Source organism: Felis catus, chromosome B2 (genome assembly GCF_018350175.1).
Source record: "Felis catus isolate Fca126 chromosome B2, F.catus_Fca126_mat1.0, whole genome shotgun sequence".
NCBI classification, from domain to species: domain Eukaryota; kingdom Metazoa; phylum Chordata; class Mammalia; order Carnivora; family Felidae; genus Felis; species Felis catus.
The window spans coordinates 107,009,561-107,026,924 of NC_058372.1; the positions used below are offsets into that span (position 1 = coordinate 107,009,561).

Sequence of the window (17,364 nt, forward strand, 5' to 3'; positions counted from 1 at the left end):
CGGTCTTCTGCTTTTTCCTTTGACTTCCCTTTTCCTTACTCCAGTCATCTCTTCTCCCCGGGCTCAAGCTAGATCTCTGATGTTTTTCTAGATAGTTTCCTGCTCTCCTAATTTCTAGGGAGAGGGTTCAGAACCTTCAGGGTCAGCTTCATTGATGTCCTATCACTGCTCAGGGCTCTGTTAAGGTCTTTGAGCTAGCTGGGAAGAGATGATTATTCCAGCTCTCTTTCTAATCTCTACCTCAGAAACTACTTGTATCTGTTCTTCCATTAAAAGGCAGTATTGTTATTCTTTTAAAACAAACATAAGGGGCGCCTGGGTGGCTCAGTCGGTTAAGCGTCTGACTTAGGCTCAGGTCATGATCTCGTGGTTTGAGTCTGAGCCCGACATTGGGCTCTGTGCTGACAACTGAGCCTAGAGCCTGCTTCGGATTCTGTCTCTCTGCCCCTCCCCTGCTAGCACTCTGTCTCTCCCTCTCTCTAAAAAATAAACATTAAAAAAATTTAAAAAACATAAAAACTGATGCAAATATAATCTTTTTTTCAGTAGGCAGAAATGCAATTTTTAAAGAGAATTCCTTCCTAATGTAAAACTTAATTTAAGAGTTAGGAGATGGAGCTAGCAAAATGAGCACTGAGCCAAATTTACTTTGAGTTTTTGATCTAAATAGTCTAGACCATTGCTGTCTAACAGCATTATAACTGAGAGTCATGTGTGTAATTTTAAAAGTTTTCAGTAGCCAGAGGCACCTGGGTGGCTCAGTAAGTTAAGCATCTGACTTCAGCTCAGGTCATGATCTCACAGTTTGTGGGTTCAAGCCCTGGACTGGGCTCTGTGCTATCAGCAAGGAGCCTGCCTTGGATCCTCTATCCCTCTCTCTGTCCCTCCCTTGTTCTCATGCTCTCTCTCAAAACAAACAAATAAATGTTAAAAAATTAAATTTTCTTATTAAAAACAAAGTTTTCAGTAGCCATATTTTTAAAAAGGTTAGAATTATTTCAGGGTGCCTTGGTGGCTTAGTGTGTTAAGTGCCCAACTTCGACTCAGGTCATGATCTCATAGTTCATGGGTTCGAGCCTTGCATCAGGCTCTGTGCTGGCAGGTGGAGCCTGCTTGGGATTCTCTCTCTACCTCTCTCTGCCCCCCACCCTCCAGCTAATGCTCTCTCGCTCTCTCTCTCTCTCTCTCTCAAATAAACAAATAAATTAATTAACAAATTAATTAATTAATTAATTAATTAATTAATATCAGAACACAGTCTGCAACAGCCATAGGAAGCTGGCTTCTCAGTTGTTCTTGATCAACAGCACTTTTTTTTTGAAATATTAAAAAAAATTTTTTTTAATGTTTATTTTTGGGAGAGGGAGAGAGACAGAGTGTGAAGGGGAGAGGGGCAGAGAGAGAGAAGGAGACACAGAATCCAAAGTAGGCTCCAGGCTCCATGCTGTCAGCATGTAGCCCAATGCGGGGTTCAAACTTAGGAACCACAAGATCATGACATGAGCCAAGTCGGATGCTTAACCGACTGAGCCACCCAAGTGTCCCCAGCACTTATTTTAATGCTCTACTTCTCATTCATGTCATTGATCTTTCCAATTGAGTGTGAAGAATTCCAAAATTTCCTCTGATGGTAGAATCACTACATCTAAAACCAAACTGACCATCTCATCATCCCCCTTCTCCCCAGTTAAGGAGCTCATGACTTCCCTCTCTCAGATGATGCTTTTCCTTTTGATTATTCTGGCTTCAAATTCAGTCAACTTTAACATTTATTTCTCCTTTACCAAAGTATTTCATCAAATTAGATGATTTTTTTCTTTATAGTTTCCCTTGTGTTCTCAATGAAATAAACTTAATTCAGGTCCTAAATGGGTAGAATTATTTGTACTTCATATGTTTGACAAATGCCTCTTCAGTAGCCGTGTCTGTTTTTGTTCACTACATCAAACATCAAGTGCTTGCTATATGCCAGGGAGTTTAAGCATCTGGGTGTGCAACAGTGAATAGCACAGATAAAGGCCCAGCTCTCATGGAACTACATTCTAACAGTGTAAATAATATGATGCTATACAGTAATAAGTGTTTTGAAGAAACACAAAGCAGAATAGGAGGACACAGAGTGATGGAGGATGCTATTTTAGAGAAAGTGGCTAAGGAAGATCTTTTTGAAGAGTTAAGATTGAGCAGAGAATTGAACAAAGTGAAAGAAAGCCATAAAGATCTAGGGAAAATGGGTTCCATGTGGAGGCAGGTGCAAAGGCCCTGAGATGGAGTAAGCTTGGTGTGTGTGTGTGTGTGTGTTCCAGGAATTCCAAGTCTTCCAGCAGGACTGCAGAAAAAGAAGGGAAGGAGTGGCAGGAGATGATGTTGGTAGGGGACAAATCATAAGGCTACTACAGGCCACAGTAAAAGTGTGGATTATAATCTGATGGTAGAAAGTGTGAAGCAAGAGAGTAACATGATCCAACTTAACATTTTATTTTATTTATTTATTTATTTAAAAAAAATTTTTTTTCAATGTTTATTTATTTTTGGGACAGAGAGAGACAGAGCATGAACGGGGGAGGGGCAGAGAGAGAGGGAGACACAGAATCGGAAACAGGCTCCAGGCTCTGAGCCATCAGCCCAGAGCCTGACGCGGGGCTCGAACTCACAGACCGCGAGATCGTGACTTGGCTAAAGTCGGACACTTAACCGACTGCGCCACCCAGGCGCCCCCAACTTAACATTTTAAAAGCATCACTCTGGCTGGTTGGGAAATAATATGTAGGCGGACAAGAGAAACAGCAGGAAGACCACGTGCAGATTGCATTTGCAGTGTAGGAGAGAACTGCAAGTGGCCTGGACTAGCTGGTAGGGGAGGGAATGCTGGGAAATGATCAGATCCTAGGTGTACTTTGAAGGGAGAGCAGCAGGAAATGCTGATGAATTGATTGGCGGCACAGCACGAGGAGTCAGAGATGGCTGAGCAGTGAATGGACAGCACAGTGTAGGAGGAGGAGTCTGGTTTCTGTTGAGGGGTGATGGTTGGGTGCATCATGTGTATTCAAGAGTTCTGTTTCAGACACTGTAGGTTATTGAGATGTCTCCATTTCATCCTCACTTCAAAATCACAACCACATTAAGCTTCCTAAAATGAAATTTTCAACATGGTACTCTCCTATCCATAAACCTTTGACAGAATCCCACAGCTTACTGAGTGAACTCTGAACTCCTATGCTTGGAAGTCAAAATTTTTCACAATGACCTATCTCCCCCAGCTGTCCACACCTCATTTTTCTGTACTCCTTATACATTGTGCTTGGGAAATAATAGTATGTTCAATAAAACATAGAATGAGTAAAAATATTTGTGTTCATCCTTTACCGTATTTGAAAGTCACACTAAAGCTGACCTCTTTAATGAAAATTTTCCCAATCACTTTGGCTATGTCACTCTTTCTCTACTCCATATTCCCACCAAGCAGTAAGCTGATAAGGATGTAGGCTCTCTGAAAAACAAAGCCCTGATATGTAGCACATGCTGATATTTGTGGTGTAAATACTCCCAGCCACCAACATGTCCCAGAATATGGAGCTGAGAAGGCCTGTACACAATCACAACTATGTGAGCTGGTAGGAGCCAGACCCAGCATATCATTGCTCCTATAGTACAGACTCTCCAGACCATTTATAGTCACTCACTGCAGTGACTTTTACTGTAGGTATCTGTATACAAATCTTCCTCTATTAGACTGTAGATATGTGGAGGGTAAAAACTTTGTCATATACAATGGTGGCTATCACCAGCTAAATAACCTTGGGGCCTCGAAGTTCAAACTGGAGAGTCAGACCCAAACAACAAAGTTCCACAGTTCTATGTCTGAACAGTCCATGTCTCTCCCAAATTTCTCAGTCCACTGATCTGAATGAGAGAATTGGAATATAAAGTCATCAAGTTGGACCCCAAATAAAATCTGCCCTGAAAACAAGGTGAAATAAATATATCACGACATTTTAGGATCATAAATAGAAAAAATATGATCACAGATGACTCTATATAATTACTTTTCTTTACAGTTGAAGAGTAAATGTAGTTCTTTTATTTTAAAGGAATTTAAATGTACACACTGATTAGCCCAGGAAGCATACCTAGTTTTGGACTAAGGTGTAATCACTGGACAGAAAAAAGAACACCATGAAATATTAAAACTAAAAATATGAAATTAGAGCACAGAATAAAAATAATAGCTTTGAGAAATTTTGATAAAGTGAAAAACATCTGAAGAAAACTGAAATTCTTAGGCCTTTCTTTACCCGTTTCTTGATAGATAAGTTTAAATCAAATTTAACTCTCAACAGACTAAGTTCACAGGAAAGAAATTATTTCTTCTTTGCTCTAAGCAAAATGAAATACAGGTAAACCAAGGCACAAAGATAGACTTATTTTCAGTTCACTCAGAAATAGTTAAAATATGTGAAAACACAGATCCTCTGATACTTTTCACAATATATGTTTCTGCCTAAGGTCTGGCTGTTCCAATTCTGTTCCCCACTCTTACTCTTTAAATGTCACAAACCCCAAGGTGGGTCTGTTTTCCCTAAATGCAAAAGGTCCTGGCAGTGCTAGGGATAAGAGGATGAGTGAGGCCCGCAGAGTGAAATGGCTGTAGGGCTCAGGGCTGGGGGTGGAAAGTATGAGGAACAGGGCTTGGTAGGATCAGGCAAGGGGAAAGCCGTAGAGCAGGTGTAGGGCACAGGCTCTAGGAATCCATCCAAAATAACCAACAGAACAAGATCCAAAGGGCCAAGAAGGAGGAAAAGGTTCTTTTGTCCATAACAAAGTTCCATTAAAAAGCCTGCTGGTCCTGGGGCGCCTGGATGGCTCAGTCGTTAAGCATTACCACTCTTGGTTTCAGCTTCGGTCATGACCTCACACTTCATGGGATTGAGCCCTGGGTCCAGCTCTGTGCTGACAGGGTGGAGCCTGCTTGGGATTCAGTCTCCCTGCCCTGCCCCTGCACTCTCTCTCTCAAAATAAATAAATAAACTTAAAAGAAAAAAAACAACTTGCTGTTCCTGCTAGAAGTTTTTGTCCTCCCACATAGCTGGAAAAAGTGCAACTTTGATAGCATAATACCATTTTCACTTCAATGTAGAATCTTTTGTTCAATTGTTTTCTTAACTTTCTTCAGGCACAGAAGATCCTGAGCTGCAACAGCCATTTGCCAGTTTTACCTAGGGTAATGTGTATGCCCTTTGTATTTTAGAAGGGGGGAGAGGGGAAGACATTATAATTTTGGAAATGGACCGATGGCATAGAGCAGCACAGATCAGTTTCACCTTTGGAGGCAATTAATTCCTGGTTATATTGATATTTATGGTTAATCTGCTTTGAAAATTGATCAAAAAAATTCTTTCTGTAAAGCTGGCAAAAATTGGAGCCATTATGTAATAAATTATTTTATGATACACAGAACTAAAACCATATGCAAAGCATTATTTCCTTTCAGGGATAAACAACACAGACCAGATATCGGGGTGTGGGGAGGGGAGAAAAAAATGTCAGAGAAGCATGCATGAAATATGATAATTATAAGAGAGATTATAGGAATAATAAAATAATAATAGAAAACAGGTGGGAGAAGTGGTAGGTCCTCTTTACAGTGCTAAACCCAGCCAAAAAATGTCTATTAGTCAATACTTTGTGATTGAAAAACAAGGCAGACTTTCAGTGGGGGGGTTATTTTTTATCATATATTTGAATTAATTGCATCTTTTTAAGTAGAGAACATCACAGAGGGGTAGTACCACTGTACCCAGAATCTGTCCTTCTAGGTCTCTAAATAGGAATGTAAAATAAGTGTACAGAAGGTAACCTAAGCAATGCTAACATGGTGCCCAACTTCTAGTGAGAGTTGTTTCCTTCTTATTTTTGTCTGAGTTTCAAAGGTTGCAAATTTATTCACAAAAACTCATAAATATTCATGTATATACTCCCTTTTTAAAGTAACATTACTAATTATTATGAGAGAACAGACACAAATTGGCAGGCCCCAAGAACTCTTGAAAGATACTATATGTATGTACCTATGTAATAAATTATCTTACAGAAAGCCTTTCCTGTTTCTTGTGAAATTCATCATGATCATAAATAGAAAGATAATAGTAGATTTCTAGCACTAAATTATGGAGCTGCTTCTCGTCTAAGCGCTGCACTTGCTTATCAACTGGTGACTCATGCAGTCAGTCTTATTTAATAACTGGCTTTGCAGGAGAATGCTAAGAATTCATAGTTAGAAGTTGTATAAAATGAGTGAAAATGTGCACATTCGTTTAATTATAGTTAAAAATGGAAATAAGTGAGCCTGACATAAGAAGATAGATTTAGGAATATCACTACTTTTTGTTGATAGCATTTTGAAGCATAACAGGCAATATCCTTTTAGTGAGAAAGAAGGAAATTGCTCACTTCTGGTATGGTTTTAGGCAATCAGGATGCATTTAATAAATTTTACCTTCCGGGACCCAAATGATATCTGATGGCTTAAAAAAATTTTTTATACTCTCAAAATATGGGTAACCTTCCCATTTAAAAATCCCTGATGTGTTCAGTTCAAATATTAAACCAAAAACATGTAAATTCTTTTCAGAATTTAGGGCTCCCGATGTAACATTATTTAACACAACATTTCACAAGTTAACGAATATGTCTCCTTGATTTTATACATTAAAAAATTTTTAAATTTGCCCTATAGAAAAAAACCCAAAATACAACGAAATTAACAAACAATATTTTACAATATTTCCCTAGCTAGGGAATGTCAAGGAAAATGAACTTCCATAATGTAGAGACTACTGATTACCTGGTTTAAGAGATCTTCTACTTTCTTCTGCCATGAATCCCTGGCTGCATTTTTCTCTCTCTCTTTTAATTGCAAAAGTTGAGACATTGCTGACTTCTTATCCTCTTCATGTTGTAGTCTTAACTCTTCACGAAGTTTAGAACACTCTTGTCTAAAATAAAACAAATACTTTTACTTTTTAAAGATAATTATTCCTCTCAATAGCTATAATACAGTTGTTCACAGGTTTTCTACATATTTAATTAATCCTCCTCAAAAGTCAACTCAGAATAAGAGTTACTAATGATTTTAGTCAAGTTTACAGGACTATACAGCAAGTTGGTAACTTACCCATGATCATTGATTTGTCAGTTAACAATGGCAGAACAGGTACTAGAATAAGATTTCTGACTTGAGGTTAGTATTTTACATTCAGGAAAATAAAATGAAAAAAAGTATTCAAGCAGAAAAAAAGAGTTCCAATTTCTCTGCATCTAATCATGAAAAAAATTCATTAAAAATACTGTCCCTATGATTTTAACAATAAGACAATGTAAGCCATATAACAGAAAAACATCTTTGCACACCGTATTTTTTTTTTTTTTTTTTTGAGAGAGAAAGCGAGAGAGAGACAAAGCACAAGCAGGGGAGGGGTGGGGGGCAGACACAGAATCCAAAGTAGGCCCCAGGCTCCAAGCTGTCAGCACAGAGCCCGACAGAGGGCTCAAACTCATGAACTGTGAGATCATGACCTGAGATGAAGTTGGATGCGTAACTGACTGAGCTACCCTACGTGCCCCTGCACATCTGTACTGATAAGATTACATCACAGAGTAAGAAATGTACCTAAGGTTTTCAGTCCATTTTACTTCCAAGTCATGGGCCATTCTGTCCACTCTGAGCTTCTCTTCCTCTTTCATGACAGCAAGCGTTTCTTCATGCTGTTGTCTTTCTTGTTCTAGCTCACCCTGAAAAACAAAAATTTTTCAGTGAAAACAAGTGTTCAAAAGCAAGGTTATTGCTGGTTATTTTAAATAAGCAGCGTGCTTGCATTATCACTTTTAAATTCTTACAGCACAATAACTGATAGTGCCATCTATAACAATTACTCAAGATTTTCTGACAGTATGTGGCACACATTTTATATTTTAAATGTCCTTGTGCAAACTATGTTTTATCAAGGCTTATAATTTTACAAATTATTTTAAATAGCTTAAAGTTAGCATAATTAATAATCTTTTTAAAAATGTTTATTTATCTACTTTGAGAGAAAGAGAGAGCTGGGGAGGGGCAGGGAGAGACAGAATCCCAAGCAGGCTCAGTGCTATGATCACAGAGCCTGATGCTGGGCTCATACTCACAAACCATGAGATCATGACCTGAGCCAAAATCAAGAGTCGATGCTTAACTGATGGAGCCACCTGGCACCCCAATAATCTTAACTAAGCTTTCCATATCATGGGTATCTATTATCTTCATATATGTACACGTTACATAGATACGTTCTTCAAATTCATTCATATTTATAATCAAAAGTCTGCTATTTATCCAAAGCTGAAGCATTACAATTATACTTCACTGACATGATTAAAATAACTATAAGACTTTTTGGCTACTATTTTTATTATGTAACTTCAAAACAGTGATCCATGTGTTTAGTGTTATGGAAACATAATATGCTATATATGAAAGCCCTGTAGATTAGCATCAATCAAGTGGCTCTCCGGAGCCTAGGGCTAGACTGTTTGGACGACACTGGCAACCATCAGTCCCCGCCAGCAGTGGAGCTGCTCTCTGCCTCCCACAGAAGAGGAACAGATGATGGTGCTTCCTTCTGTTCTCACAGTGACCCTTTCTGGATCACCCACTTACTAATGGCATGTGCTGTAACACTGCTGAGGGGCATGTCCAGATTAATGGGAGTGAAGCAAGCCAATGTTGAAACTGCCATTCTACACTGGTGACCCTGCTTATAGCAGTAAATTCCGAAAATTGGGTTTGGCCATCTTAGCCAACCGTCCTTTTCACTAAGTATTCTGCCTCCAGGAACTACTACTTTTTCCACCACAGGCAGCATTAAATGAGGTAGAAGTACTTAAGAAGTATTTCTTTTACTGAATGCAAAGTACTTTATCAGACATTAGTGGGGTAAGAACAGAAGTAAAGAAAATACTTGCTTTTTTCCCCCAACTGTTTTCACATCCATCAGCTCATGGGATCCTCATAGCAACATGGGGAGGTTACAGGTGAGGAAACAGGCTCAGCAAGATTGAGTAATGGGAGAAACTATAAACTCCCAACTACAGATTTACAAATGTTAAACTAATATTATCATCACTGTCATCAGAATCTTACTCCTTATTTCCCAACTGTGGCCTAAAACGTCCTAAGTGCAGAGAGTCATGCTTTATCCGTGTCTGGATCCCTCACAGGTTATCAACCAACAACTGGACATATACTCAGGGATCAATACCCATTTTATGATGGGTTCATTTATGTAATATACAATCGAAACTCAGCAGGGAGGAGGGGAAAAAACTCACATCCAGAGAAAACACCTGCTGTTGAAGAGCTTACCTAAAGCTGAAGTAAACTGTGATGCAGTATCTGTATTTTCTCAATCAAAACTGTCCAGCAGAACAAAAAAAATGGACAGTTGCTAAGGTTTTGCTTACAACACTTAGTATATTCCACTACTTGATAGAAGAGCAATGTAAATATGAGCAAGGACCTTAAAGAAATGAAACGGATTCCAATACTAAGCTACAAAAATTACATTTGAAATAATATTAATAAAAGGCAACGTTTCCTGAATGCTTGATATTTACTAAGCACTGTGCTGTAAATGGTTTACCTCATTTAATTACTACAGTAGTGGTGTGAGGTGTATTATTACCCCCTCCTGCAATATGCAGATGAGTAAATTGAGGCTTAGAATAAGTAACTTGCCCAAAGTGACACACTAAGCGATGGATCAAGAAATCACACCCAGCCAATCTGACTTCAGAGCCCACACTCTAAATCACCTCTCTGAAGGAAAAGTAAGAACTCTCTGGAAACTATACGCTTAGTTGTTATGGATTCTTTTCTCCACTTTCTGAGGGAATCTAAATATTTGCTCTGCTCCGTGAGAATGGAAGGGAGCAGAGCCTTTCAAAATTTGTAGGTGACAGAGCATTGTTTAGTTGCTACCTATGAGAGTTTGAATGCTTACCAATAGAAGAATTGTGCATCCTGATTGTTATGGGTTGAATTGTGATCCTGAAGAGATATGTGGAAGTCCCAACCCCTGTACCTCAGAACGTGACCTTATTTGTAAATAGGGTCAGTGAAGATGTAATTCCTTAAGAGGTCATAGGATGAGCCCCTAGTACTATGTGATGGGTAGCCTCATAAGAAGAAGATGTGGGGCAAAAAGGGGGGAAGCCTGGGTGGCTCAGTTGGTTGAGCATCTGACTCTTGATTTTGGCTCAGGTCATGATCCCAGGATTGTGAGATTGAGCCCTGAGTAAGGCTCCATGCTGAGTTTAGAGCCTGCTTAAGATTCTCTCTCTCTCTCTCTCTCTCTCTCTCTCTCTCTCTCTCTCTCTCTCTCTCTCCCTCTCTCCCTCTGCCCCTTCCGCTGCTTGCGCTCTCTCTCTAAAAAGTAAAAAAAAAAAAAAAAAAAAAAAAAAAAGAATATGTAAGGACACACAGGAAGAATGCCACTGAACACCAAGGAGGAAACTGAAATGTGACACAAGCCAAGGAAGGCCTGGGGCTACCAGGAGCTGGCAAAGGTGAGGAAAGACCTGCTTTCTAGGTTGAAAAGGAAGAATAGTCTTGAGAACACCTTGATTTTGGACTTTCAGCCTCCAGACGGTGAGAGGATAAATTCCTGTTGTTTTAAGCCACTTAGTTTTAGTATTTTGCTAGAAAAGCCCTACAGAACTAGTATACTATATATAATGTCTATTTATGAGAAATTTAAGCAGAGTAATTAAATTATATTTTTACCTTGCTAATGTTTATAGCAGGACTATAAAATTACCTCAACATTCAATAGAGCATCCTTGGTCTCCTTCAGCCTGCCTTTAGTCAAATCGAGCTCATTTTGAAGTCTTTCCTGGGAGTCCTGAAGACTAGCAATGAGTCCTTCTGCAGAGCCAAGACCTTGTTCACTTTTCCTTACCAGATCTTGGAGGCGGCCAATCTGCAAGTAAATACAGTACTTTTAATTTTTTTTTTCAACGTTTATTTATTTTTGGGACAGAGAGAGACAGAGCATGAATGGGGGAGGGGCAGAGAGAGAGGGAGACACAGAATCGGAAACAGGCTCCAGGCTCTGAGCCATCAGCCCAGAGCCTGACGCGGGGCTCGAACTCACGGACCGCGAGATCGTGACCTGGCTGAAGTCGGACACTTAACCGACTGCGCCACCCAGGCGCCCCGTATACAGTACTTTTAATATACCTCACTGTTATCGACTAGCAAAAGTCACGTTTGTTTTCTTAAAGCCTTTTCTTTAGTGGTAGTGCTACTGAATGGGTCTTTTTTGATGAATTTGGAAGAAGCACTTAAATAATCATGATAGACTTCATCTGTTGTTTTTTTTTGTGAAGACCTCCATATTTATGATTTCCCTTTTTTGTGACAACCATGGAAATAGGTGGATAATTCAAAGCCCTGTTTTAACAAAGAGAATTCCCAGTTCTATCAAAGGAACTGAACCAAGATGATTACATCAAAGACAGAGGGGGGGGGAAAAAAGTATGTTTTTTAGATAAAAAAGTACTTTTAAAACTGCTCTTCAAAATTCAATCACTTACACTTCATTTGAACCCAGTTCTCCTACCATTTATAAAGTGACTGATTTAGGTCAATAATGATAAGCTGGTAAATGTGTATTAGAATAAATTGTGATTTCTTTGTTTCCATACAATATCTGAAATTGTTAAGAGTTGATTTATATATACTCTTGAAATTAGGAGTTAATAAGACTATTTGTTGATTAGGAAGATCTATATCCTCGAGTTATGAGAACTAAAATCAATAAATGAAATACTTTAAATTATCTAGGAAACCACTATGAAGTAAAAATCTCATTTTTTATAAAATGGCCAAGCTGATCAAAACTCGACAGAAATGAAAACGGCTAATTTAAAAATAACACCTGAATATTTCTCATTGTAAATACAGACACCATAAAGAAAATCATAAACATTTTCCTTCAACCTCGTCTCAATTCAGCACCCCTTTTCCTGTCCCCTTTCCACGCAGATGTTTATATACTGGACAATTCTGGTGATGGATACCAACTTCATAAAATGAGCTGGGAAGCTTCTATTTTTTTTCTGTACTCTGAAATATTTTCACAGTTAAGATTTATTTGAAATTTTAAGTTTGTTTATTTGAGATGGGGGAGGGTCAGAAAGGGAGGAAAAAAGACAGTGCCAAGCAGGCTCCACGCTGCAGCGTGAGCCCAATTAGGGGCTTGATCCCATGAACCATGAGATCACGACCTGAGCCAAAATCAAGACTCAGACCCTTGGGGTGCCTGGGTGGTTCAGTAAGTTAAGCTTCTGACTTTGGCTCAGGTAATGATCTCGTGGTTCATGGATTTGAGCCCTGCATCAGGCTCTGTGCTGACAGTTTAGAGCCTGGAGACTGCTTCAGATTCTGTGTTTTCCTCTCTCTATGCCCCTCCCCCACTTGCACTCTCTCTGTCTCTCAAAAATGAATAAATGTAAACAAAAAAATTTAAAAGAAAAAAAAAAAGACTTGGATCCTTAACCAAATGAGCCAGCCACCCAGGAGCCCCTCTGTTTCTTAAAATTTTTAATGAAATTCATCCATTTAAATCCTCTGGGCCTGGTGCCTCTCTAGATACATGTTAGGAGTTTTTATTTCGTGGTTATAATTAGTTCGGTCAAGTTAATCAACTACTTTGAGTCATTTCAGAAATTTAAAATTTTATACAAAGTCATCTTTTTTCCTAAAGAATAGAATATGATATTCATTCCATGTTTTAACATTTTCTCTGTCACTGAATTTATGCCCCCTTTCTCTAATCAATCTAGCTTATTTGTATCTTTACTTTTTGTGTTGATCTGGCTTGCCAAAAAAATTTTGTTTCACAATCCAGATAATTTTCAAATGAGTAAGAGTTACACGCACAAATGGAAGACATGAAAAAACTGATAGGGATGCTTGGGTGGCTCAGTCAGTTCAGCGTCTGACTCTTGGTCTCAGCTCAGGTCATGATCTCACAGTTCGTGAGATGGAGCCCCACAATGGGCTCTGTGCTGATGGTGCAGGGCCTGCTTGGGGTTCTCTCTCACCCTCTCTCTCTGCCCGTCCTCTGCTCACATGCTCTGTCTCAAAAATAAATAAGTAAATAAATAAATTGCAGAAAAGAAAAAGAAAAAAGAAAAAACTTAGTATTGTAGTTATTACCATAAAGAATAGACAAGATCTATTCAAGAAACTAAGAATATAATTAGATAGAATTGATATGTTTAAATAGACAAAAACCTTAAAATGCTGCACAATTAAACATTAGAAATAAATAATAACTTTTTATGGTTCACCAAGGCATTATAGCTTGTATACCAATATGACCCTACTTATACTAATCTTCATACCCATACTGTCTTTCATCATTCTTACAGCTGGAAAATTTACACCCACCTTTCAAAGACCTCCCGTACCACATTTAAAAATTCTCCAATATTACATTCTCCAGAGTTTTTATGAACACTTATGGTAGAGAATCACTCCCTCCTCTGAACTTTAAAAATACATTGTATTTATCACCAATTCGTTAACAGTCACTTGAAACTGAGTTCCTTGACATTTTGTCAAAGTATCCCTACCATCTAGAAGATATCATGTAGTCAATAAATGTTTCCCAAATCATAAAAGATATGCAATATTACTGATGTCACCGGACTGTAGTTCCAACTTTTCTGGAGAGCAATTTAGTAATAAATAACTTGACGTATAACATTATTCCTACTCTGACCCAGTAATTTCATTGAGGGCAAGAGTTACATAAAAAGGAAATAATTTTTAAAAATGAAAAGTATTAATAGAACTGATAATTTATCCAATTACCAGTAAAAATAAGACACTGATAAACGGCATTCAGAGAAGTCTTCTCTAATACCCCAGGCTCCTCAGGCTTTCAGGGCTCATGGCTGAAATACACCTTGGTTGGTCACTGATGAGGACAAAGAACTGGCCTTAGGAAACCGCAATCCTGTCATACTGGCCATGGCCTTTGCACGATCATCCTTTCTCCTCAAGTTAAGAGGGAGCAACTCCTTAAAATTATCTTTATAATAAAGTATTTAAAACATTAAATGCTCAACAAAGAAAATGTTTAAGCAACTATGGTAAAGATATATAATGGAACACTATATGAATATTTTAAATGACTAACATGGAGACAAAATTAAATGCAAATATTTATATGTAAAAAAGTTTTATAAATCAAGTACACAAAGTACTGTGAATATAGATTGCAACCATATTAAAATGCACATACACATATTAAATACCATTAGAAAATCTGGAATCCTGAAAACGTTCCTCATGTTCTTACTTTTTTTTTTTTTGTAAAATTGCTTAAGTTCATAAAGAGCAATGTTCAAAACTTTAGCACTTACCAATCAGTGCCTTTGAAAGGAATATATTATGGATATTCCAGAACAGACTTTAGAAACTCAATCCTGTTCTCTAAATCATCACAATAAATAACCTGTTTATCTTCTATTACCTAAATGCTAGTGTAGCCACTACAGGAGCCAGAGAAATTAGTTATTTGTGTGTTTCAGTAGGCTGAATTCTAGTATGACCCCTCTCTGACCCTCACTTTCCCTGGGACTTAGGCATATATGATGGGATTTGCTCCCATAATTGTATTATGTTATTTAGCAAAAGGGATCTTGTAGATATAATTAAGATCCTTAACTGTAGTTGACTTTGAGGTTATCTAAAAAGATACTACTCTAGGTGGGTCTGACATAATTGGGTGAGCCCTTAGAAACCAGAGAAATTCAAAGCCACTAAAGTTTTCCTGATGGCCTTGAACAAGTAAACTGCTATGTTATAAGAGGAGGCAGTCATGTTGCAAGGGCTTGAGGGGGGCTTTTAGAAGTAGAGAGCGATTTCTGGTCAACAGCTATCAAGAAACAGGGACCTCAGTCATAGAGCCACAAAGAAATGAATTCTGACAACAACCAGTAAGCTTAAAAAAGGATCCTGTGCCTCAAATGGGACTGCAGTATGGCTATCACCTTGATTTCAGCCTTGCGAGATCCTGAACAGAGGACCCAGATAACCCATACTTGGACTCCTGACCCACAACACCATGAGGTAATAAACATGAGCTGTGTGATGCCACTAAGTTTTTGGTAATCTGTTACACAGCAATAGAAAACTAATAATCTTATTTATTATTATTAAACTAAGTTGACTTAGTTTTCAATGAGTTTTATTCATTCAACAAATATTTCATTTGCAAATACTGATCTCTTATGTGTCAGGTAGTGTATCATCTGTGATACAACATTTTATAATAAAGCCAAATGATGTTTATTGTAACAAACTACTCAACTATGTATATGCTTAAAAATCTTATGTCTAGAAGAAAATCTACAACTTACATCAGAACATTTAAAAAGACTGTAACAGATTTTATTGACCAGTCTAGTATTTTGTCCTCAAAGGTGACCCCAAATAACATTTGATAGGATAACAGGATTATCCTCCCCCTGAGATTTTAGACTCACTAGCTTCCCTTAATATATCTTCATATGATTTGGGCATTCATGAATTTATCACTGAAATCCCTAGCTGACCTACTTATGTTTTTAGGTTTTATCAATTCTAAGAGTATCAAGATCCATCTTATGAAGATAATACATTCATTAATTTTTTTTCTAAAACAATCACTCTCAGTCTTTATGAAGTACCCCTTAATTCTTTCCCCCTATCTTTCCATAGATATATCTATTTTCCATCTAATAAATGTAAATTGAATAAAATCTCTATTTAAAAGGTACAAACTTCAGGTGTGCCTGGGTGGCTCAGTCAGTTGGGCATCTGACTCTTGATTTAGGCTCAGGTCATGATCCTGCTGTTGTGGGATCAATCCCTGTGTTGGGCTTTGTGCTGAGTGGAGCCTGCACGGAAATTTCTCTCTCTCTCTTTCTTTCCCTCCCTCATGTGCACTCTCACTCAAAATAAATAAACTTTAAAATAAAGTAAAATAAAGTAAAATAAAATACAATAAAATAAAACAAACTTAAGACTAGATAAAATGCAGCTATATGTGGTTGGCAAGAGGCACATGTAACCATCAGTAGATGGAAAAAGATATACCAATCATAACAAACCAAAATAAAGCTGGTGACACAATATCAAACAACACAGACCAAACCACAAATCATGATTCCATGATTTGTGTAACCATGAGGATGCAGAAAAACAAAGGGTCAGTAGATGGAAAAAGATATACCAATCATAACAAACCAAAATAAAGCTGGTGACACACTATCAAACAACACAGACTAAACCACAAATCATGATTCATTAAGTAGCTAAAAAAATTTTATATTTGTATGCACATAACAAAACTTTTAAATATTTAAAGCAAAAATTGAAAGAACATAAGAAATAAACAAATCCCCCATCAAAGTATCAGTTTTTAGTAAGTGATATATGAAAAATATAAAATTCAAAAAGAATATAATATTTGGAACACAGAATATTGAAGAAAATAACTTAAAATCTTGTTTAATGAACTGGGATACAAGACTACATTGAAAAATTGGACACACCCAGAATATTAAATTTCTTTGATGAATTTAAAAATTTAAAAATTGCTTTCATACAAACAATATTTAACCATGATGCAGTTAAAGTTTAAAAAGCATGTCGGGGCGCCTGGGTGGCGCAGTCGGTTAAGCATCCGACTTCAGCCAGGTCACGATCTCGCGGTCCGTGAGTTCGAGCCCCGTGTCAGGCTCTGGGCTGATGGCTCGGAGCCTGGAGCCTGTTTCCGATTCTGTGTCTCCCTCTCTCTCTGCCCCTCCCCCGTTCATGCTCTGTCTCTCTCTGTCCCAAAAATAAATAAAAACATTGAAAAAAAAATTTAAAAAGCATGTCAATCTCACACAAATCTCCCATAGAACAGAAAAGGATATAAGTCTTTCATTTTAAGAGGCTAATAGGACCTTGATTTCAAAACTAGAAAGGACGGTATTAAAAGGGAAAAGCGCAAAGCAATATTAGTTAAACCTAGGCTTAAAAAACTCCCAAAATGAATATTAATAAACTGAATCTAGTTATTATACACAAAAAGATATATATAATCTATTATGACTACCTTGGGCTTACTTTAGAAATCCAAAGTTGATTTATTTGAAAATTAATATAAGGTATCACATTAACAAATTAAAGAAAAAAAGTATGATCTCGACAGATGCAGAAAAATCAACATCAATTTGTGATTTAAGTTAGGAAACTAGAATTATAAGAGAATTCCTAAACCTGAT

The 17,364-nt window shown here is 37.6% G+C and overlaps 1 protein-coding gene across 11 annotated transcripts in view; it reads right to left on the minus strand.

The window, feature by feature from the left end:
* Positions 1 to 17,364, minus strand: part of FAM184A (family with sequence similarity 184 member A) — a 122,405-nt gene that overhangs the window by 42,797 nt on the left and 62,244 nt on the right. For all 11 annotated transcript variants that reach the window (XM_019831144.3, XM_019831142.3, XM_003986510.6 and 8 more), the window contains exons 7-9: positions 10,854 to 11,015; positions 7,670 to 7,791; positions 6,845 to 6,995 (exon numbers count right to left, since the gene is read on the minus strand). In XM_019831144.3, the coding sequence (XP_019686703.2) occupies positions 6,845 to 6,995; positions 7,670 to 7,791; positions 10,854 to 11,015 (435 nt within the window). The remainder of the gene's footprint in view (positions 1 to 6,844; positions 6,996 to 7,669; positions 7,792 to 10,853; positions 11,016 to 17,364) is intronic.